The sequence below is a fragment of the Fonsecaea nubica genome (assembly GCF_001646965.1).
Source record: "Fonsecaea nubica strain CBS 269.64 chromosome Unknown Scaff96, whole genome shotgun sequence".
NCBI lineage: Eukaryota > Fungi > Ascomycota > Eurotiomycetes > Chaetothyriales > Herpotrichiellaceae > Fonsecaea > Fonsecaea nubica.
In genome coordinates this window covers 1-20,845 of record NW_019173769.1, presented here as the reverse complement: position 1 = coordinate 20,845, position 20,845 = coordinate 1, and the positions used below count along the sequence as shown (strand labels likewise).

Here is a 20,845-nt window from a genome sequence, read left to right as displayed (position 1 = left end):
CCTAAGGATCTACTGGTTCTTCTCCCATGGGACCTCCTTATCCTTTCGTCGGGAATGGCCTTGATTGGCCAGTGGGCTGAATTTCACCATGTCCTCTATCAATGGCATATGGTACTTAAAGCATGAAGCTGCCGTACTGGAAACCCGTCTATGTGTCCGGAATGCCCATTCTTACATTGAAATCGCCTTGAAAATCTTCCCTTCTCATACTCTGTCTTGAAAACTGCAAATTCCGGGCCGGAACGCCATTCTATCCCCTGATACATCTGACATGGGCTCATTACCGCAAACGATTGAACTCGATGCGCTCATTGTCGGAGCTGGCTTTGGTGGAGTCTACCAGTTGAAAAGACTACGCGAAGAAGGCTACAAGGTCAAGATTGTCGACAGTGCCTCAAGCTGGGGCGGTGTATGGTATTGGAACCGATACCCGGGTGCACGTGTGGATAGCCCGATTCCTTTCTACGAGTTTTCCGATCCTCTGCTCTGGCGGGACTGGCGCTGGAAGCAGCGGTTCCCCGGCAGCGCCGAACTTCGAGACTACTTCGCCTTTGTTGCAAAGAGGTGGGATCTAGACAGAGATGCCATATTCAACACCATGGTGACCGCAGCGATCTGGGATGATGAGAATGCTAAGTGGCACATAACGACTAAGGGAGGCCCCAGCTTCGTTGCGAAGTACTTCCTTTTGAATACCGGATTCTCGGCCAAGAGACATATCCCCGACTGGCCTGGCATCGAGAAGTTCCGCGGGACCTTTGTACATCCTTCATACTGGCCCAAAGAAGACCAAGACCTGCAGGGAAAGAGCATCGCGGTGATTGGAACGGGGTCGACTGGCGTGCAACTTGCTCAGGAGCTGAGTAAGGTGGCCAAAGACTTTGTACTTTTCCAGCGGACTCCGAACCTGGCAATACCAATGAAGCAGATCGAATACACTGGCGATGAACAGATTGCTCCACTCCGAGAGTACCCAGCCCTCTTTGACGGACGGATCAATTCCTTTGGTGGGTTTTCGTACAACTTCTTGCCACGGGCCACGTTTGACGACACCCCGGAGAAAAGGAGAGAGACATACGAAGAGCTTTGGGCCAAGGGAGACTTTCACTATTGGCTCGCGACATACTATGACATGCTCTTCAATGAAGAGGCCAACAAGGAAGCATATGACTTTTGGAAAGCCAAAGTGCGCGCCCGCATTCACGACCCGGACCTACAAGAGTCGCTTGCACCTGAGATCCAGCCGCACGCCTTTGGCTGCAAGCGAATCTCGCTGGAGAATGGCTACTACGAGATCTTCAGCCAGCCCAACACGACGCTGGTCGACATGAAAAGGACGCCGATTGTCGAGTTTACGGAACGCGGCATCCGGACCGTCGACCGCGACTTCGACCTCGACTACATTGTCTGCGCGACGGGCTTCGACGCCATCACCGGCGGGCTGAAGCAAATCGACATCTCTGGCGTGGGTGGCCAGAAGCTTGCTGAGAAGTGGGAAAAGGGCACCAAGACGTACCTGGGCCTCTGCGTCGCGGGTTTCCCCAACATGTTCTTCACCTACGGGCCCCAGGCCCCAACCGCCCTCTGTAACGGCCCGACCTGCGCCGAGGTGCAGGGCGAGTGGATCGTGCAGACGATCAAGGACATGGACAGCTCGGGATTGAAAAAGATCGAGGCCAACCCCGACGTCGAGGACGAGTGGGCCCAGGGTGTCTGGAAACTAGCCAACGCGACGCTGTTGCCAAAGACCAAATCGGTGCGTGCCTCTTTCTTTTCTTGATTCATTTTCTTTTTCCCTTTTCCTTGTTGCTTCCCCTTCCCTTTGAACTTCCTTCCCTCCTGCGTTTACCCCGTTTCCCTGTGTCCTTTACCCTTTTCAATCGATCGTGGGAATCTGACGAAACGTCGGCAGTGGTACATGGGCGATAATATCCCCGGAAAGCCGAGAGAGCCGCTCATATACTTGGGCGGTGTGCCTACTTACTACAAGACCATCAAGGAGTGTGCGCAGCAGGGATACAAGGGGTTTACGCGCGTGTAGGATAGATACCTACCTACCTAGATAGGTAGATGGACAGGTTGGGGAGCCTCGACACCAGCGGCATTGTCACTCACTCATACGCTCTCTTTTTTTATTTCGGCCCAAAAAATAAACCTCCATTTGATCAATCAGCACGTCATAATGTCTCTGTTGATGCTATGCGATGATGTGCTATGCTACGTGATGCTTTGAACCTCCTTCATATGCGTAGAGTCCCATCATCACCGCTGCCAAGATACCGTCCCTGACACTGTCCCATTAAACGCCCTCGAATCCCTTAAATTCCCAACCGACCCCGACCGCGCCCGCCGCTAATGGTACAACAGGGGTATCGTATCTGATCCGCCCGATCCGTCAAATCTCGTATCTTGGCCTTGGGGGCCGGACCACACTGGCGCGTCAAGAACGAACGAACCATGCTGGCTCGCTAGCTTGCTCGCGCGAGGAAGAACGCCTTGAGACTTGAGACTTGGGATTCACTCATCACTGGCCGTTCTGGGCACCGCCGACCATCTTCCTCAACTCGTACTCTCTCGTAAAGTTTGTCTTGAGCACGTCTAGGTCGTGGACCAGGTCGCGGGAACTGGCCAGCACGGCTTCTTTCGGGGTGATTTCGCCGTCGGTCTGGACTCGGAGTTCGAATTTCGCGAAGAGAGGGTGCGGGATCTTAAAGGAACGAGGTTGTGTTAGTATTTGCGTATGATCCCAAGAGGGCTGGCTGGGGCTCTTGCGTGTGACGCACTCGATAAGCAGCAAACGTGACGTGGCTGTTCTTCAGAAGCTTGTCGCGCAGGAGATTGGCGAGGGTGTGGTCTTCCTTGTTGAAGGTGAAGATGGTCGTGTTTGGAGTACCTGCGTCGCGTATCAGTTAGGAGTTCATTTGGCGCTGTCGTCAATGCAAGACTTACGGGTGTCGATCTTCTCTTCAATCTTCTTCTCATCATCTCCAAGAAGGAAAGCCTCGGTACTGTTTGCCCAACAATTAGCATGTGTCAGGCCCATATTTTGAAGTAAAACATGTCGAGAAAGCAGGCACGCGTGATTGCTAGAGGAAGAATTTGGGCAAGGGTTCGGGATCCAGCTATTCGCCTGTCTCTTGCAAAATGCGCACCACTCAAGTCTGTTGATTTCCTCATGGTGCATCTGCTCTAGTTGAAAGAACTGGTAGGGACGGTTCGCAGGGTGGTTCCTCCAGGCAGAGCCGTCGATTGGCCAGCCACCGGGCCCGGCGCCAGGATAGGTACCGGTATTTGAACGTGGTTTGGATGGCGAAGATAGAGAAGCCGGATCCGGTATAGAAGGCAAACCAGGGTCTTCCGTGCCAGCCATCTCGACGGGATCCTCGGTCACAGCGGCGGTGGTGGTGTTTACACTCCCAGAGCTATGAAATTATGTCAAAAACAAATCGAGGTTTCTTTGGCGGACCTGGGTCCAAGTCCAGATTCCAGAACCGATCCAGGTCCAGGAGGCCAGAGGAAGCGCGACCGTGGAGAAATTGAAACTTACGTTGCCGGGATATTGACACTGTTTGTGTCAATTCCGGAATTGACGCTTCCCCGGTATTTATTCTTTGGATGATCAGGCCAACGCTGGTTTTCGACGATGATAAGTTGGCCAGACAAGGTTCGTCTAGGTGAGAGAGTATCCATAGGAGGAGTCTGGTCATCCGTGGCCGCAGCCTGGTCGGAAGGCGTCTCGGACATGGATGATGACAGTTTCTCTGACAGGAAGATTTTGAAAGCCAGTTCCGAGAAATGATGAGAGGCCGAAGAAGGATAAATTACTGGGGAGGCAGCAGATGGCGAGGGTGAGGTCTGATCTTCAAGGAGGCAGAAAAGGGCGCCAAGGCCAAGGTTGTTTGACGCAGGCAGTTTGCGAAGAAAAACGTCGCGGTAACCAACAGGCCAATTGAGGCAGAGGTTGTCCAGGCGTACGACCTTGTTACTTGGGTCAAACCAGGGGGTTTGCAAGGCTGGAGGACGTTTGCTCTGGGGGCTCGTTGCTTTGTGTGTGAATCAACCACCTCTTTCACCCCGTTTCCTCCTCATGTTTTCTTCGGGGTTCAAAGCAAGTGGTTCCAAGCAGGATAAAGAGAGCGTGCAAGATCGACGAACAAAAGAAAAGCCGAGAACATACCGGTCAGGGGCGTTCATATTGTCAAAACGAGAGGGAAATATCCAATAAGCTCCAAAAGACAGAAGAAAGAACAAAGAGATCCTAGATTCGACGGGCTAAAGCAAGGGTGACGTCTGAAGACAGGGAAGAGTAAGTAGCAAGCTAGATCTCAGGTTGAAGGATACAAAGCAACGGCGACAAGAAATGGAATAATGAGGACGTCGTGTCTCGCTGGCCTCGTCGATCTGAAAAGTCGGACTCGATGAAGCCGGAAACAAATCATGCAAATATGCCAAGGGTCATGTGACTATCAAATAACTGACTTCGGCGCAGCCACTTTTTTGTTCGGTGCTTGTTTTAAATCCAGGGACTGAGTTCAACCAACGACATCTCCGCGGCCTGTGTCATGGATCCTCCAATTGGTTGCTTTGGACTATTCTCCGATTCCTGTCCTTGATCTTTGCGCCATGGAAAGCTCCCTCCGCGGACAACAGGACTGAGAATCCACGCAATGCTGTCACACCTTTTACCTTAGAAAACCCGGGAGTCAGCGGTTTCAGTTGTGACCTGCACGTTGAGATTTGCAGCATACCATCCCTACTTTCGCAACTGAGTTCGGCAAAGAGCTCTCCCTCTCTGACGTTGTATAGGTCTATTTCTTTTCAATTTACTAGCTCCTGTGCAATAGTCTTGCAAAACTCGCCAGATCAGGTGCTGGCTCAAGCATGCCGTCCCATGCACTTCACGATGACTATCCATGGACAACCGCCGATCTCCCATTGGTGGTATCGGCGCCCATGATGAAAATCACAATGGGTCGTCTGGCAGTCTCTGTGTCGGCGAACGGCGGGATTGGGTTTCTGGCGGGCGGCTTCGACCTCTCTTCTCTGCTGCAGAACCTCTCCGAAGCAGCAGAATATGCAAAGTCCACAAACGTGCCCCTCCGTGACGGGTTACTCCCTATCGGCGTGGGCATCCAGAATTGGGGTAGCTCCCTCGAACTGCTGGCCGAAGCCCTGGAGAAGCATCCCGTCGCGGCGGTGTGGTTCTTCGCGCCCACGCACCTCAGCGATCTCCTCGACTGGGCTAAAGCTGTCCGCCACCTGAGCAACGAGCGCACCAAGATCTGGGTCCAGGTGGGCACGGTGGCCGAGGCGATCGAAGTCGCCAAGACGACGAAACCGGACGTCTTGATCGTGCAGGGCTCCGACTCGGGCGGCCACGGACTCGCGCAGAGGGCCAGTCTGCTCACGCTCCTTCCCGAAGTGAAGGACACCTTTGAGAGAGAAGGCATCAACATCCCCGTCCTCGCCGCCGGTGGCATCATGGACGGACGCGGCGCCGCGGCCGCGCTGGCCCTCGGTGCCGACGGCGTGTGTCTGGGCACACGGTTTCTCGCGTGCGACGAGGCCGTCATCGCAAAGGGCTACCAGGACGAAGTGCTGCGCGTCACCGACGGCGGGACCAGCACCGTCTCGACCACCGTCTACGACGTCGTCAGAGGCATCCGCGGCTGGCCTCAGGCGTACACGGGCCGCGGCGTCGCGAACCGCACCTACCTGGACGCGGTGCACGGCGGCATGGGCGACGCGGAGAACGTCGAGCTCTACAAGCAGGCCATGGAGATGGGCGATGCGGGCTGGGGCCCCGAAGGGAGAATGACCACCTACGCGGGCACGGGCATAGGATTGGTTAAGGAGGTCAGGTCCGCGGGGGATATTGTGCGCAGCGTCCAGCGAGAGGCGGTTCAAGTCCTACAGAAGTCTGCCTCGAGATACGGGAAATGAAAAAGATTTCTTGTTTAGCAGCTCCACTTCTCTTCTTTGTGGGGAACGTGTTGCGTGTTGATGTGGGCTGAAGGACCGATTGCACACGTCTTGTTTTGATAACTGGCTTGTTTATTTTTGGGGGAGGTTGTACTCTCAAGTCGCACTGCTCGCTACCTATGTAGGTGGACTTTTATCAAGTGTTGCACCCTGTTTGTCTGTCTGTCTGTATACATACAGAGAATTTGTTCCCTCGTGTATGTATGCGATTTGACTCTTTCTGATTGATTGGACTCTCCTCACCAACTCAAGCAAACAAGAGAGCGATCGCTCTGTGTGTCCTGTTCTCCTCCTCCCCATTTCTCCCTACTTGATTGATTGATCGCAAATCTCTCGAGCGCGGCGTCTAACCCGGACGACCTTGAAAAGGAAAAAAAAAGGACCAAAACAAGTTTTCTTTCTCATGATGCCGTTGCGGGGATGGGGCCTTCGCCGCCTGGGATTAACTGTTCGCGGAATCAGTCGAGCTCATTTCTGTAAAGTGCGCAAGTGCGCAGGACGATGGTTGGGATATGAAAGGGGTTCTTTGGGCGAGAAACGGCAATAGAATGAGAAAGAGACATCTAAGCGACGAGGCCGAGGGGAAAATAGGTATATCAAGGACAGTGAGAGCTGAAGAAAGTAGGGTATGCATTGCTGCATTGGTGGAGGCAAGAGGATTCGTAGACCTCCTGTCAGACGTACCATGCAGATGTTGTTCCCGTTCAGTAGGATCTTGGGCAGCCGCGTTTGAGCCCCGGTGTAGTCACTTTTTGAGAACTGTCAGCCTCGCTTCACTCGAATACTTATACCGTGTTAGGTTGGGCACAGTGTGTGTGTGTGGGCGAGAAAATGCCAACACCAAGAAAGACCACAGACGGGGAAGACTTACAATTCAATCACGTCCTCAAGAACCATGTCTATACACAGCGGAGAAAAGGAGCATGGTTAGCAGGTATATCCTCTTCCTCGTGCTTTGACATATATCCGCTCTCTTTCAGGGCATCTAGCCCGGCATGGGCGATCCGGGGAATACTTACTGACATAGTCGTCGAATCCGATCAATGTACCGGCGAATTCTGCACATTGACAACCAGAGCGTCAGTCAAAAGCCAGGGAATCAGGAGCACAACCAGAGAATCTCCAGCACAGAACCGTCAAGGGGTCAATGGACCCTTAAGGGGATCCCAGTGAGACATCCGGCATGGACCCGTTGACAAAATCCACGAATTTTTTTTTTCTGCACTGTGCAGGATTCGAAGATGTGAACGTCTGCCACTCCCTTCCTTACCTTTGTCGCCTTTCATGACGATCCAGATCCTCGAGCCGACGCACTTGTCGATCAATTCTGTTCCCAGAACGTGGTCAGCTCTGGGTACTTGAGTCTCTCGACGCAAAAGGACAATACGCTGTGAACTATGGGGATATACCTAGGGGAAGTAGTTGCGACGCCATGGGTGTTGCCTTGGTAGTCAACATGGGTTTCGTGGAGAAAGGAGGGAGATTGGGGAGCTTTTATCTCAAGGTGTATTCATCGAGATCTAAGGTGGCTTCGAAGACTCAGAGGAGATGATGGGTTCTGCGATGGCGAGTTGTTGACGGAATGAGATCCAGATCGGCAAAAGAAGTCGATGTCAAGGCTGCGTCTGGGAAGAGCCTTGCGCCAAGACCGGAGCGGAATAATATGAAGCCGGCACTAGGATATCCCACAAGGCCCTGAGGCCCGTAGATCGGAGGTACATAAGTTCGGGATGTTGAGGGTATTGCACTATATTATAATAATAGTCTGGAATATTATGTATAGATGCTTATTATAATTATGTACGGGGGCTCTGATACCCCCGTTGCACCAGAATCTCCCAACGCCGTGCTTTTCTCTCATAGTATCATTCTCCATCCCTCACGACGGATCATAACTCATCATTCGTAAATGTCGCATTGTATTTGCCTCTCGACCAGTCCCATGGATCTCCTCCAGGGACACAGAGACCCAGTCGCCAAAAGTAGTCACGATGAGCAAAGAACAGCTGCCAGAGTTTGTAGCGTCGACCAATCTCCCACATTCCCTTGATCTCGGAGGCTGTACCGTTTTCTCTCCGGGCTGCGGATCCTACCTTCTCGATCTCGGTCGATGCACTATCGGCAATACAACCGGGATCCTCATTACCCACACAATGCTGAATATCGGCACGAGCAGGAGGCAGCGCGGCTTTGGAGATGTATATCTCGCCGGCATGCATTCTGTAACCCCATTCTTCCAGTGGTAACAGCGGCACTGGATCATCCACATGTGTGACTCTGCGGTAGGTCCACTGGTTCGGGCTTGTGGTGTTCAAGTTGAAACGTTTGTCGATGAACTGGTTCAACGCTAGATTTCCGACCCGTGGCTCGCCAAAAGTCGTGACATGAGGATCCCACCCCCTCGCTTGAAACTCCAGAGACGCCAACGCTGCGACGGCGCCCCCAAGTGAATGACCAACCAGCACAAGTTCGTAGTCGGGATTGTCCCTCAATGCCATTTCTACGTGTGGAATGATGATGCAGCGTGTGTTCCGCCAGGATGTCATGAAGCCTGAGTGAACAGTGCAGTTGAGACACTCTGTCGGTATCGAACTCCTCTTTTCTGGCTGCTTCAGTAGCTGTGGAAGTATAGAGTCTTTTTCATTTTGCCACTGTGCCGTGGTGCAGAACGAATCCTTATCTCGTTCCGAAGGGAAAGGGGCATATTCGGCGGGGTTCGTCGACAAATCTGCGATTGTGTTTGCGATAGAGTAGGTACCTCGGAAGGCCACGATGACTCGTTTCGGGTATGGGGGATGCGACAAGGCAATGTAGCCAGACGAATCGGAAAGGAGAGGGCCAGTGTTCCAGGTGGTGACGAGCTCGAAGCCCTCAAAGTCGCTACATCGACTCAGGCATTTGAAGGGCTTCTGGATTCCCGTCGTCCCGACACAGTAGGATATGTCGACAATGCGCGCGAGTTCTTCTAGGGACTCAAAGGTCTGTTGGGAGATTTCTCTGTCATTTGCTCGTAGGCGCGCTGGAAACGCTCCAGCGAACGCTATCCATGAGCATATCCAGAAAACAGGCCAGAAGCTGAGCATTGGGAAGTGCGATTACTTAGAACCGAGGTCGGCGAAGTGTTCATGGCCTTACATTAGGAAAAGGAAGAGAGTGAATTGATACATGAGAATCGGTTAGGTGCAGTTGTTCGGAAGAAAATCGACGATGAGTTGATGCTCGTATTTTGCTCACATGACCTTGACGTCACAGCCTCTTTGTTCCTGGCGGCTCCTCCCGCCGCATCCACTTTCTGTTTATGCGAAGCACGGGTAGATATTATATCTGCTCGGTATGTATCTTTCAGCGCTATGGTATGAGACTGCTAGCAGAGTCTACGTGACGGAAGCCCGCTCTTTGGAATTAGCGACATTAAGAACAAGGCGGTAGCTGGTGGTAGACAACACACTGGAGCAGGGAAACCAAGTGACCACTAAGTGGCAGGGAAAGTACTGGATCACTGCAGTTGAATGAAGGCTTTCTGCTTATATTGATTTTCAAGGCGAACTAGGCCACAGACTCATAGCTGAGTGCCCCCTTCTTCGTTGCCAGAACTCTCACTACCGCTCAAATCGTCATCATCGTCAAACTTTGCAAAATCATCATCAACTGGTTCTTCACTTCTGTTCGCTTCCTCTTCCTCTTCCTCGTCAGCACTGGACGACGAGTCCTGTTCGGCATCTGACTCCAGTGAATTCTGATCAACTGTTGCAAGTTGGTCAGCCTTTCTTTTGCCAGGCATCTCGCCCAGCCGGCCTTCTCTCCCTTCAATTACTTCTGTTGACGGATCGTCGTCGGTTCCGTCAGCTCCCTCTTTCTTCGGTGGTGGCGTGAACCAGGGAATCTTCCCACGCAGGAAATCGTTCAGAACCATCTTGGCAACGCCGTCTACATCAGGCTCGCCACCTTTTAACAGCCTGCCACCCTTTCTCGCCAGAATGCTGAGAAATTCTATCGGATCATCATTGTAATCCGCAGCTTTGATCTCGTAGGTCCGCTCGATATGGCGAGTCTTTGTTCGCCGCAAAACAGCCTCAACATATTGTGCGGGATGCTCGACATTCTCCACACGCACCACTCCACGTAGTAGGATGTCTTCTTCGGAATCGCCTTGGCTAGGAGGGACAACACCAGGACAATCGATCAAATAAATTCTCTTCATTAATGTGATGTATTGCCAAACCTTGGTCTCGCCAGGAATTGGGGCGACAGTGCAAACTCGCTTCTTTCGTAGTGTGTTGATGATCGAGGATTTACCGGTGTTTGGATACCCGATGAAACCTACCGAGATCTGTTTTCTCGACGAATGCAGCGTGGAGAATTGTCGAAGGAGCGTGATGAGCGACCCTTTCCCAAAAGAATTCGTCATCGACGCGTGGAAAGCCAGGGTGGGATATTCTTTGGAGAGCAGTCTGGTCCATTGAGCCTAAAGACTTGGGATTAGTATGGATGTGTGAGACATTACTAAGAGACGTGCCATGGACAAAGAAAGCAAACCTCAACTCAAACGAAACACGCCATGCGCTCTGATGACATATATGCTTCCAAGACGGATGCATTTGTCGAGAACCACCCGTGAGGGCGGCGAGCGCGGCTTGATGTACCAAAGCTGTAACAGGCTGCTTTCATTGAGGAAAGGTTGCGATAACGCAGAAAGGAGCCTTGACTTAGCGATGGAGGGGACGTGGTTTTGCGTGTGTACATGGGAGTTCAGGGTTGCTGAATAAAAGGAGAGGGCAATCTTACCGCTATACTTGTCGGCACCAGATCGCACTTGTTGAGTACGAACACCAAGTGCTTGTGAGGTGCCTCTTCTCGGATATACTTTTCCACGCTCCGACATCTTGTGCCCTCGGGATCTCGAGCGTCCAACACGTGAATAACAACATCGGACGAGTCAATGACCTTGTACAACTCGTTCCAGATCCTTTTGCTTTGGCCTTTCGAGAAGATGGGTTCGCGGGCACTGGTTAGCTCGCCGTCTTCTTGTCCTTGCATTTGTTCTGCAGTTTGTCCGCTCAGCAGTTTGTTCTCTTCCAGCCTCTCGAGGTAGTTGTCGTGCATTTTCACCGACTCGTCCGCCAGGTCCGCCACAGAGCTTGCACTTAGTTTGACACGCTTCCGCTGCGACTTGGGACCGAAGGTATCGGCGAACGGAGTAGACTCCACCGCAATCTTTGCCTGGTGTTGTTTGATCCCATTCTTGGTATTCTCCGCGTCCCGAATCAAACTCATCGGTAGCTTGTTCGTCTTCAGAAGGACTTGGTATGGGTCCGCTGCCCGCTCTGCCACAGCTTGTCTGAAAGAGTTGAGTGCATCCTGGGATATGACTCTCGTGTTTCCAAACCACTTGCGATTCGGCTCGACTCTGGCCGTGGGGACCTCGCGGGACTGGTAGGAGGCGGCTTTCGTGATCTTGCCTTCGGCATTCCGCTGCGCCTTGCCATCTTTTAGCATATTCAGAGTTTTGAGCTTCTTGGCATTGCTGAGGAGGTCTTGTTAGCATTGATCGGCCTGGTATTGCTCGGTTGCATCTGCACGCACCGATAGAAGTTCTCGCCCTTGACCTTGACGTTTGCCATTCCGTCTGTCGACTGGCCCTGCCGCTCACGGCGGGCGGCTTCTTTCTTTCGAGCACCCATTTTCGTGTGGAGGGGCTCGTACGACGGCAAGATGGGCAAAAAGGCAGGGAGGTTTACCAAATCAGAATCATCTACAATATAGTCTGGGGGAGAAAAGTTGAAATTTTCGGTTGAACTTCGGGGGAGCGACAACGGCCCTTGCGGCTTGGCAGAGAATGACCCACACTAGGATCCACCAGATCACGCCGCTTTGAAACTATTGACCATCTCCTCAATTGTGTTGCTCGCCAGCCTCCTTCTCACGACTCCCGTTTGCCCAGATGTTGCCTTCTGTATGATATCCGGCAATATACTAAGACAGTCACTGGATATGTCGAAGAGATACCTTTGAAAACAACATCCGAAATAAATACAGATGTGGCTCGCGTCCCTGTGGTAACATCAACCACCAGTGGTGCTCAGTAACTCCGCTAGCCAGGCGTCGTTACCCTGCAGTAGCTCGATCATGGAAGAGTACTCCGTATACACCTTGGGGGCCTTACATACCAATCACTTCCTCCCCAAAGGGAGCCCAAATTAAAGGCTCTTGACGGGTAGTGGTTCACATTGATAATCCACTTTGCCAAGGTGGCCTGCGTTTCTTCCCCCGCCTTTTTAGAGGGCCCTGATGTGCAGTCGCAGACTTCCCTCACAACAACGAATTCGAAATACCAGAGAGTGATGGAAGAGTCTATGGAACCTCTTAGTGACAAGGATATGTGGGGACGAGTATGCAGACTACAAAACAAGCAACGTTGTGTGAATGAATATGGCATTCCGCAGGGTGTGGTATATCACCCGGTTGTTGTCGTCGGACGCAGGGTGATAGGCACGTACCGGTGTATGGTGGTAAGTTACGTCAACTTGAAAGGATGTCGCTTACCGCAGAATTTGAGCTGTACTTAGATCACAACCAAACCACTCGACCCCTCCATGTCTCTACCAATCACGCCGACACCAAAGGGCATGGCCCAGGCCCAGTTGCACCTCTGTTCCCGTGGCAAGATCCAAGACGGGTTTTGGCCAGTGAAACTGTGGAAGAGCGGGAGCTATGTTCAAATCAACGAGAGTTACGACATACCTCGAGACTGGCTAGCATCTGCCGACGACGACCAATGTGGCCAGGCGGTTTACCTCACAAGTGACTCGCTGTCGCTGTTGTCGGCTTTGGAAGAGGGAAGACTTTAGAGATAGCCCTTGTCGCGATGTTTCAGAAACCTCGCCTGCAATGGTTTATGCCTGTTTTCAATCTATAAAGTGTAAAGTGGATTTGATGAATCTCGAACTCTTCCTCCATAGAATCCAACTCATCTACCAAAATGCTTGTCAATGCCTGTCCCTCCATTATCCTATCGACATATGCTTCAGGGTAGATTTCAGCTCCGGTGTTCTGTGACAACTCTTGCGATTGAACTTTTTATCCCTCTCGCCAGTAGAAGTTCGATAAGCCTGCTTATTGACGTTCGTTTTATCGTCGGAACGTGCGTGCTTGTTTCGTTACCTGGCGTGTACTTCGACGAGAGGTAGGCATACGCAAGGAAATGCTCGAGGGTTCCTAGATCAACTTCTAGAAGCTCTGCGTATCTTTCGTTACCCCCTTGAACGGCCCTTCTACGAATTGGCGAAATACTTTTGAACGGGAAGAAACAATATCTGCATGGACAACGAAAGGTTCCTTTGAGGGTCCGACGTAATAAGTGAAAACGTTCTTATTGGATCTATCGCAGTCATTTTAATTGCGTTCTTCCTCGCAAAACGATTGTGCATCCATTTGCTAGAAATCGTAATTGCAGTCATTGAGAATCGTGGGCGCAGGCAGAAAGTGCGGCGATAAGTGGCATTGTTGGAGGGAGATGTAACGTGATTTCGGCCGCCAAAACAGGGCGAAAAGCCGATGGAAGTCCATCGATACTGAATCGCCACTGAAGGACTTCATTGCTACAAGCCTATACCCACTAGCGCGGATCAATGGTTTTTACCTACGTTAAAAAGCACTACTACGATAGATTCTCAGCGCACCATGGCTGTGCGAACGATTTTCGAACGCGATGTTAAAGCGTTACGCAGAAACCCGTCAGTTCTAGTGTGTAGGAGCAAGATGAGGGACGCGATCGAAGTCGGCATAGGTCTTTCCAGAGAAGAAGTACGCTGCGAACTCAGGTCATAACGACCTACGGCCCCTCCATGCCTAGAAAGCGACACCTAGGCACGTTCAGACTCCTTTTCGGATACTGCCCAAGACTCCTTGCGAAAGATGAGTGGAGGCCCAAATGGATAACACCTATTTTTGTTCTGCATGATGCTTCAGAATCACAAATACCATTGAAAACTGTTGTTCATCTTGCCACAATGCCTTTACATTGGCCGTCTTCACCCTTGAGCTTGCTGATAATACTCAGAAGCAATAATCCTCTTGGAATGACTACTTCCTCCTGCCGAAATGTGTTTCCAATGCGAGGCCACACAATTTGGGCCAGCGCTGCGATTTTGCGCCTGCTTCAACCGCAATCTTTGCATGGTTTGAGCTCATCATTGAACGCCTGCGCAGGTAGAGCCTACCTTTCGTCGGGAGAGCCCGAAGCATCGCCAACAAGCACAGTGACACGCGAGAATATCGGCAGGGTCCAGCCTCGCTCGAGCTGGTGATCAGCAAGTGCATGTTGGCAACTAATGGAATGGTTCTAGATACCGCTTCCACCCGAATATTGTTCATCAAGACCAACACCCATACACGAAAGTAGGAAACATGCTTTGTTGTTGCCGTCTAAGGGCCTCCGAAAGGCAGATAGCCACTCTATGGTAAGAAATCAGTATTGTATGATTTTTTGGCCCTCCAGCAAACTCTCAAGCTCAATTTGGAGATTTTTCCGCCTGGCCAAGGTTTCGTCATCCTCACCTGCCAGACGTTGAAGATCCTCTTCACCAAGCCGTGCTATAAATTGAGACGAGAGGACCGACAATGGTCCTTCGGAGGAACATATGAGGTGGTGGTCGACCACTTGCTTGCACACAGCATCCACAAACCGCTTGCGAGCGACTTTGTGGTAGGACTTGAGTGTGTCATGCAAATCCTCAATACTGTGTTGCTCGTTGTCGACGTAAGCTTGTACAGTATCCGCCAGTCGAATCAGAGGCTGCTTGTTATCATCGTTCGTGGTCCAGGACTTCAATTTGCCCAGGCGCTTCTCAACTCGGGACAGGCGCCGCTTCTTCAAATTGTCGACGAAGTAGTGGTTCAATGTAACCGGGTACCCGTGCGACTCCACGTTGACGAGGAAGGCGACATGGTCCATGGCCATTTTGTAAGAAGCTTTCAAGGCCGGTGCAATGCGGACCCAGATTCGGTCACATACCGCGTTATCAGGGCACACATGGTGCAACAAGGTGTCGAGGAAGGTATGTATCCGCACGATGACGTTGTACGCGTGCGTACCGGCATGATAGTGCCAAGAACTCGTCTGCTCTTGGATCAACGCGGGCAACAACGACGGATTTGTCGTGCCAATCTCGAATCCTTTGAAGTTGCGATATTTCCGCGTGATCCATTCTTGTACCGATTCCTCTATAGGGTGCTGCACTTCCGCCACCACCGGCCTCAGGCTCCTCAGCTCGGGGTAGCTTCTGTGCGAATGCTCAAGAATTTCGACCGATTCATTCTCGAAATCCGTTGGAGGCGTACTGTTGTGGCTCTCCGGCGGCTCGTCATCAGATGCAGAGTCATCCGTCAGGGAGAATCGACGTCGCGAGCCGTGGCGGAACATCTTTTGAGAGAACTTTTCGTTTTCTGCCACGACCAGTGTAGCGAGCCTGAGGGCGGCGGACTGTTCGAAGCACAGATCTCGACCGTAGTAGCCATCGATGGCTTTCGTGGCCAAAGACTGGAAGTGGGTTGAGATTTGAAGCAAAAAGAGCCGCTGGTTGGCCGGGCTGCCGCGAGGTGAGCCGATGGAGTCAAGCTCCAGTTGTACCTTCTGGATACGAGTCTCTATGTCAAGCATGACATCTGCAAATGTGGTGCGAGTCACGCCAATAAGCAGAGCGTTCAACCGCCGTTTCAAAGCGGCGACACCTACTCTGTCCTTCGGAAGGGTGCTCCAAACGCCCTCGTTAAAGAAGTCATTTTCATTCTTGTTACGCTCGGCTGTCGAAACCCCGAGGTTGCTTTGACTTCTGTTGCATACTAGAGTGTATCCCAGACCACGCGTACTGCCACCCGATTTTACCAGATTGACGATCTGGACAATGTCAGCGAAGTCTGGGAGGTCAAATCCTGAGCTTACCGCGGGCTCGGCGCCGTGATCGACTAGGTCCGGTTTTGTTAGTACTCCTAGCGTTCTTGTCCGTTCGGGATCGGCGTCCTCGGCCATCTGGATGATTTCTTGGGTTGCTAGGTCGACATTTGCCGGTACAACCGCCCTATGGCCTGGTCAGCGTGGTGCAAGCAGATGTCGGCGGAGACGTACAGTATTATGGCTCTCGTGTTGTTGAGATAGGTAGCGACCATCTGTTTGACAAGGGTCATATCTTCTTTCGTGGTTTGCCCCAGGGTAGGCTCTGTTTCGCTTTGTCAGATACGGAATAGCAGAATCGGATCTTTTCTTACTTCTAAAGAGCCCTGGCAGGTCGATCACGCTGAAGTGTTCATGCTGGGGGCCTGCCATCTCGATTTTCAAGATGTCATTGGAAAACGAGTGAGACGACTCTTCACGGGATTGGCCTGCGAACGGCACTTCCATAATCTCGGCTGCCTTGGGCTTGACTGAGCCTGTGTACTGGACTGTAGGAAAGCGTAGACGCACCTCTTTTAATATCGCGAGGAAATCCGAAGGATTAAGCGCATCGCCATCCTGGCTACATCGGCGTGAAAAGTCGCGGATCTTTGCCTTCTTCCGCTCGTCTGGCTCCGATGACGGGATGATACTGATTTCAATATGCTTCGTTGGCGACCTTTTGAAGATGATCTGAGTGGGAAACCGAGTGCATAAGCCAGAGTCTCGAGGCAAGGGCAGTCCTGTCAGGCCTTCGAGAACAGAGCTTTTGCCACTGGACTGGTCGCCCACGACGGCCAGCTGTCGGTCTACGTGAGTCAGTGCTCCCAGCAACGGCGGTTTCAACTCACCACAGGCAATGAAACATACTGATCCAGGCGCAACTCATACAACTTGTCGATTTGTTCTAAACGCTCTGCGTCCGCGACCAACATCTCGATGAACGATATAGGACACGATAGCTACGAAGGGAACCTGGAGCGACAAAAGAAAAAAGTCGACGAGAGAAGTAGAGGGCGAAGATCGAAAGTTCCGTACTTCGCCGTCTGCCGTGATTACATGGCAGATTCCTTGTCGATATGTCACAGAGATGTCAATCTGTCGGTGCAGCTTACTTTATTGACAGTCAATGTCTTCCAAAGATTGCCTTCTCCACCGCAGCAGGGATAAGTACGCTCGTGCCTGCAAAGTCCTACCGACCAAAAATCGACGCTCGAGGACCAGAGCGATCATGGCAGGTGTCGCTGTCGCGGCCGCAAGTCCACCCATGCCCCTTGCACTGCGCTTGCGGCTGTCCCAATTCCATCTGTGCTTCAAGATCCGAGGAGACGATGAGATGGCTTCCGTGAGGGGCGACCTCGTATATGATCGTCAAGTTAGTGCGACTCTCACAGGACTTCAAGGTGGCGATGATCATGGCAGGAACTGGTCACCTTTGTGGACGATTTTCTTCGGAAGCGACGGGCTTTTCACGGGAACAAGCTTCCAGCTTTGGGTGCATGGGAATTGTGGTCGAACGGAGTCCGTTTGGACTTGACTCATTGGACAGGGGAAGTGACGGGACATGACACTGTGGAGATATCCGCACCCACCGCCTCAGGTCAGACCGCACTCGTCGCTGTGCATCAAAGGACGTTGCCGCCAGTTTACGTTGATGTACCCCAACGCGTGATCATCGAACTTCCAGGGCGACAGTTCGTCTTCGTGATTCTTCGCGTTTTGCGAAGTTCCGGAAATGGGAAAAAGGCGAAGCTACAGTGTGTCAAAAAAGTTGAACTCGTCACAGATTGGTCGGTTACATTGAAGGAGATGCTACCACACGCCAATACTTCGACATCTCACATCTCTTCGGCGCTCGTCAGAACTCGCGCGAATGAACTCGCCGGAGTCGCCATGGCGTCGGGCCAGCACGGCAAGGTAATTGACTTGGAGCAGCATAGCACTGCCATTGCCTCGGAGCGGTACGGCACCGCCATCAGTTCCATCTTGTCCGGGCCTGACCTGGATGTGGACGTCGTCTTGAAATAAAGGTTCAGCCCTTCGTCTGTTGAATTGGATTCGGCTCTGTAGGGGGGTCAGGCACCTACTACCGACGTAGGTACGACCCGTCTCCAATACTTAGCGCGGCAGGAAGCTGCTCCGCGCTCCCAATATTAGAGGCCGCACCGTCTACACATTCAACGCTTCCTGCTTGGTTTGTTGCCTGTCTTCTCCCGGTTCCCTTTTCCTGCACTTCCCCTCCTGTTGTCCAGTCAGAGACCTTCTCGGTCATGGAAAATTCAAATGCAAGATTGTCACTATACCCTCTAGGGAAGTGAACGGCAGAAGCTCGTATAAAGGACGAGAATCCGATCCTGGAGCTCCGTTCGACACTGACGGACAATTGTCCGCCCACCAGAAAGGCGTGGACTTCACATGAAACACTGATGAGACTGTCGCGTAGGAAAGTAATTAGGTTTTGCGAGCCACTGGTAAACAGGGATTATCGGGCTCCAGCTCCCGCAAACCTCGATGAACAATTGACCACACGGTCTTCAATTTCTCAGTCATCGATTGACATGGTCACCATCCCATCTCAATGCCGCCTGCGCTAATGAACCTCGCAAGCTGGTGGTTAACGGTATCAAGTTCTTTTCAACATCATGTGAGGGTGGTTCGTCAGTGATCATTCTCCAATAAACCATGAAAGTTCGTGGTTTATGATGCTATTTTAGGATGTACGGTAGTCTGGTGGATTAGATACTAACCCGAAATAGAATTCTGACCTACCAATTCGAGAGGTTCGCCAACCTGCTGTAAAAGTCACTTTCTTTGGGCTCAGTTCGCTTCGGGGGAGATCACCATTCTCTTAGGACAACTAGTTACAGTCGTTTCCGAAACCGCCCTCCCCCTTTACTGACACATTACAACTTTGTTCCACGGAAAGTTAAAATATTAGCCGATTATAATATGCCTGATCAGTAACGGCCTATCTACTAATCTGAGCATGACTAAGCGACAGATCTACATTATTGTATTCCTAATACTACATGAATACGGAAAAGGCAGTCCAGTAATAAAATCACTCGTATCGTATCGTTCCGGCAGTTCCGTACTCGGTACGTAGTATTCTATAATAATTCTTCGATTCTTCTCTATCTTCTAGTGTTTTTCGAGCTCTATCTTATTTCCTATCCAGATTCTTATATTATACTTATTATCTATATTATATAATAGCCCTTCTATTATATAAGTAATGTAATGGGGAGGTATCATAAACAGAGCGAGGAGCACGCTACTCAGAGGGGGGAAGCACCCTCCTACGCGGCCTTCAGGAAAAGGGGTTGAATAGCTCGGAACTAACCTAAGCCGGACAGGCCTAAACCACTTTAGGCCGTATACTCACCGAAAGAGAAAAGTATACTTCTCGCACCCGAGAAGTATCCTTTTCTCATGCTTCGAGTCTTGTCACTACTATACGTAAAGGGATACTTATTACCACGGAATCTATCTATCGCTGAGTACTGCCTATCTCTAATAAGGCATTCCTGATAAGGTCCCTAAGAATATTGTTAATATACCCGCCCGCGGCACTTAAATGAAGAATAAGCGCGATAGCACGGTGGATCGCAATTAGTCGTAGAGAAGGAGGATTAATCGTTCGAGTATTAGTCAAGTAAAGGGTACGGTTAACAGGAAAAATCTAATAGCGTAAAATACCTATATTAGTGGAGTCGATGTAATAAGTATAAGGTTCATTACCTATAGGCTCAAAGTATACTTCGAATCCGCCGAAAAGCTAGTGGAAATCATAAGTCATTGTGATCGCGTTAGCCGGGCGGTCGATATTAGTACCTTCGATTAGGTAAACTACGCTATCGTCGAGTATATTCAAAATTATAAGAGCTAGCTATTTCGACTCATCCTGTAAGGAAAAGCCAGTCGTTAGTCAGATTAGTGACACCCAATAAATTACAATAGACGTACTAGCTCTATCTTCCCACTCGAAAATGTCATTAACGAATAGGGAATTATATAAGCTACTTCTAAAGGGATAAATATACCCCTTTCTATTTTTAGTAGCTTTCTATTATCGTCTTCGGCGTTATCGTCGCTATGTCTAGTAATACGTCGTATCGCTTTATCACGATCGAAGGTGCGGGAGACGACGTAGCGGTAGCGATTATATATAAGACACTCTCTTCTTAAGGTAGCTAGCCGTTAGGTAGTCCCGGTAAGTGATTACGTACTTTAGATTTCGGAAAGGGTCGTAGTGTAATAGGGGAGAAAGGCAAGCTGGAACGTGATTGGTGGAATTAGCCTATATAATGTATAGGTAGGCACTCTTAATCATTAGTTAGTGGGGACACGGGCATTAGGTCTAAGTTTTCCTTTCTTTTTCCTTAAGTAGAGAAGGATACACCGTAAGACACGGTAGAGAGTAATTAAGTTATCTATCTAGTTATAGAACCTATCTAATTAGGACCTTCTATATTGTTATTATTGTTATTAAGCGATAGTCGTTACCCCTACTACTATACCCACCGCTATACGAGTTAATACCTCTAGCTAAGAGCCTCGCCCTAGTTTATTAGTGCCTCTAACAAGATAAAGATTTAACTACGACGAACGCCTCGAAGAAGGGTATCTCTCTACGAGCGGTAGGACAACCCTAGTACGAAAACCGAACCGAAGATTGATCGAAAACGATTGAAAATAACTATATAACTATATAACTAAACGAAGACGATAGGACCGATAGAACTAAAGAATTACTTACTTACTTACCGAAACCGACTAACTAACTACCTACTAAAACGGAGAAGCTAGCTATATATATAGGACCGCTACGTAGAGTGTACTATTAAGTAACTAGCTAAGTATATTTATCCTACTATATAGGGCGGGCTACGCTAGCTATTTAAGGAAACCGCTACTTAGGGTACTATTAGGGAC

At 50.7% G+C, this 20,845-nt stretch overlaps 7 protein-coding genes across 7 annotated transcripts; 3 read left to right on the top strand and 4 right to left on the bottom strand.

The window, feature by feature from the left end:
- Nucleotides 1-271: 271 nt before the first annotated feature.
- On the top strand, nucleotides 272-2,041 carry AYO20_09817 (hypothetical protein; the record flags this gene model as incomplete). The annotated part of the gene is made up of 2 exons (XM_022648085.1): nucleotides 272-1,756; nucleotides 1,913-2,041. The coding sequence occupies 2 exons, from the start codon at nucleotides 272-274 to the stop codon at nucleotides 2,039-2,041; spliced, it is 1,614 nt and encodes a 537-aa protein (XP_022495911.1).
- Nucleotides 2,042-2,524: 483 nt separating this feature from the next.
- Nucleotides 2,525-3,744, bottom strand: AYO20_09816 (hypothetical protein; the record flags this gene model as incomplete). Its single annotated transcript, XM_022648084.1, has 4 exons — nucleotides 2,525-2,707; nucleotides 2,784-2,893; nucleotides 2,950-3,422; nucleotides 3,548-3,744. 4 exons carry the CDS (start codon nucleotides 3,742-3,744, stop codon nucleotides 2,525-2,527), a joined length of 963 nt encoding a protein of 320 aa, XP_022495910.1.
- A 1,137-nt stretch (nucleotides 3,745-4,881) lies between these two features.
- AYO20_09815 (hypothetical protein) lies at nucleotides 4,882-5,943 on the top strand (the record flags this gene model as incomplete). Its single annotated transcript, XM_022648083.1, has 1 exon — nucleotides 4,882-5,943. The coding sequence occupies one exon, from the start codon at nucleotides 4,882-4,884 to the stop codon at nucleotides 5,941-5,943; it is 1,062 nt and encodes a 353-aa protein (XP_022495909.1).
- Nucleotides 5,944-7,871: 1,928 nt separating this feature from the next.
- Nucleotides 7,872-9,065, bottom strand: AYO20_09814 (hypothetical protein; the record flags this gene model as incomplete). The annotated part of the gene is made up of 1 exon (XM_022648082.1): nucleotides 7,872-9,065. The coding sequence occupies one exon, from the start codon at nucleotides 9,063-9,065 to the stop codon at nucleotides 7,872-7,874; it is 1,194 nt and encodes a 397-aa protein (XP_022495908.1).
- A 476-nt stretch (nucleotides 9,066-9,541) lies between these two features.
- AYO20_09813 (hypothetical protein) lies at nucleotides 9,542-11,663 on the bottom strand (the record flags this gene model as incomplete). The annotated part of the gene is made up of 3 exons (XM_022648081.1): nucleotides 9,542-10,447; nucleotides 10,768-11,506; nucleotides 11,566-11,663. The coding sequence occupies 3 exons, from the start codon at nucleotides 11,661-11,663 to the stop codon at nucleotides 9,542-9,544; spliced, it is 1,743 nt and encodes a 580-aa protein (XP_022495907.1).
- Nucleotides 11,664-14,449: 2,786 nt separating this feature from the next.
- Nucleotides 14,450-16,845, bottom strand: AYO20_09812 (hypothetical protein; the record flags this gene model as incomplete). The annotated part of the gene is made up of 5 exons (XM_022648080.1): nucleotides 14,450-15,877; nucleotides 15,923-16,058; nucleotides 16,106-16,196; nucleotides 16,246-16,711; nucleotides 16,762-16,845. 5 exons carry the CDS (start codon nucleotides 16,843-16,845, stop codon nucleotides 14,450-14,452), a joined length of 2,205 nt encoding a protein of 734 aa, XP_022495906.1.
- Nucleotides 16,846-17,141: 296 nt separating this feature from the next.
- AYO20_09811 (hypothetical protein) lies at nucleotides 17,142-17,938 on the top strand (the record flags this gene model as incomplete). The annotated part of the gene is made up of 3 exons (XM_022648079.1): nucleotides 17,142-17,255; nucleotides 17,333-17,405; nucleotides 17,460-17,938. The coding sequence occupies 3 exons, from the start codon at nucleotides 17,142-17,144 to the stop codon at nucleotides 17,936-17,938; spliced, it is 666 nt and encodes a 221-aa protein (XP_022495905.1).
- Between the last annotated feature and the right edge of the window lie 2,907 nt (nucleotides 17,939-20,845).